Source organism: Pteropus alecto, unplaced genomic scaffold (genome assembly GCF_000325575.1).
Source record: "Pteropus alecto unplaced genomic scaffold, ASM32557v1 scaffold101, whole genome shotgun sequence".
Classification (NCBI taxonomy): Eukaryota; Metazoa; Chordata; class Mammalia; order Chiroptera; family Pteropodidae; genus Pteropus; species Pteropus alecto.
Window position 1 is genome coordinate 19,470,793 of NW_006432945.1, and position 1,687 is coordinate 19,472,479.

The 1,687-nt window shown below is 57.6% G+C and overlaps 1 protein-coding gene across 1 annotated transcript in view; it reads right to left on the bottom strand.

Annotated features, from left to right (window-relative positions):
* Positions 1-1,412, bottom strand: part of NOS1AP (nitric oxide synthase 1 adaptor protein) — a 51,837-nt gene extending 50,425 nt beyond the window's left edge. The window contains 2 exon segments of the mRNA XM_025044016.1: positions 426-659; positions 1,284-1,412. Coding sequence (XP_024899784.1) covers positions 426-659; positions 1,284-1,412 — 363 coding nt within the window.
* Between the last annotated feature and the right edge of the window lie 275 nt (positions 1,413-1,687).

The window sequence follows — 1,687 nt, forward strand, 5'->3', positions numbered from 1 at the left end:
ACCCCCTACCCCCGGACTCACACCGGCAGAGGGATGCTGAGGAAACCCTGCTGCTGAAATCCACACTTGTTCTTCAAATTCAAGTAAATCTTACCTTCCACATCACAATAAATGGCCTTACTATTTTTAATGTTTTGAGCCAATTAACAGCTAATTATCAAACCTTTTTCTTAGTCTTTGAATAAAGAGAGACTTCAACACCCTCCCTCACTTTGGGGCTGCATCTCAGTCTGAGGAGCAGCAGGTCAGCAGAGAGGGAGAAGTACCCCTCCAGCCATCACATCCCTCTGAACTTAGCCTTCAATCAAGGTCAACCACCCAGCTGGGAACAGCCTCCCCGCAGCGTGGGGAGGGCCCTGGGTTTGCCGAGTGCAGCCACCGGGGCCAAGGGCTGGTGCCGGCCCCACGGCCCCTGCAGCACTCACCCGGATCCGGCGCATGGCGGCCACGATCTCCACTCTGCTGTTCGGCCTTGGCACGTCCAGGCTCCCGACGTACTGCGGGGAGAAGCAGATGCTGGGTGAGAAGTGGGCTGGCGAGTGTCCCCGAGCAGAAGGGCCTCTGAGGTCGCCCAGTTCATCCCCCCATCGCACAGAGGAAGAAATCAGGAGCCACGGGTGCCTTGTTGGGGGACTACTGCCAGCTTTATTTATAAAAAGCTACCAAACAGGAAATTACTGCGCAGGCTCCGGATCTGAAAGGCTCGGGTGCGAGGGCTCCCCTAGCCCACCCGAGGCAAGACACCCTGCCTTTCTCCCCGTCAAGCTCCTCATCTGTACAGTGGGGTCTCACAAATCGGATGAGACAAGGGGTAAGTCTCTTACGCAAACGTGCCTTCCACGTGATAACGCGCTCCAAGAACAGAGAGAAAAGGGACACACGTTCCATAACTCATGGCGGCCCAGAGTTAGCCCTAGACGTCGGAGAGCGCGCACGCTTCGCTAAGTTCTCAGAGGGCAGACGGGGACTAATGACACTTCGGTAAAAGTTTTAACCTGATCATGCTTTTACTTTAAAAACCGAACGACACGCAGGTGAACGTTTCATCTGTGAAGACCTCGCTCTTCACGGGAGTACGCAGAGCAAAAGACTGAAGTCGCCGCCGCCCCAGTCTGACGTGCGCCTCCTTTGTGTGCTGATGGACGTAAATACTCAGAGACACACAGGAGCGTTTATCTCTCAGTCACGCTGTCCTGCAGCTCGTTCGTTTTGTTTCACTTTAGATGCAGCGTGGCACCCTTCTCTGCCACGCTTGCAGGCCCACCCATGCCACCGGATGGCACCCGCACGGGCGGGCCCTCGCCCTCTGTCACTGTGACAAACCCCCTCGGCTGCACACCTGTCTGCTCCTCCACGTGGCTCTCGGGGCTGGATTCCTGCAAGTGCGAGTGCCGGTCACAAGTCTCGATCATCTCGATATGGGTCCTCGGCAGATCAGACAAGAAAAGCAGAGGCCGGTGTGCGCCAAGCATGTGCTGCGCGCCCTCACGCACACCGCCCCAGGCCGTGGCGGCCACTGGGTCTCCTCTCCTTGTCACACACGGGTCACATGACACAGCCCAGGGGCTTCTCCAGGACCTCACGGCACAGAGCACCTGCAGAGCACCCAGCAAGGAGGCTAACAGAAGCCGGGAAGGGCCCGGTCACCGCTGCCTGTGCCTGCGGGACCAGCAGCTTCTTCCTGAAG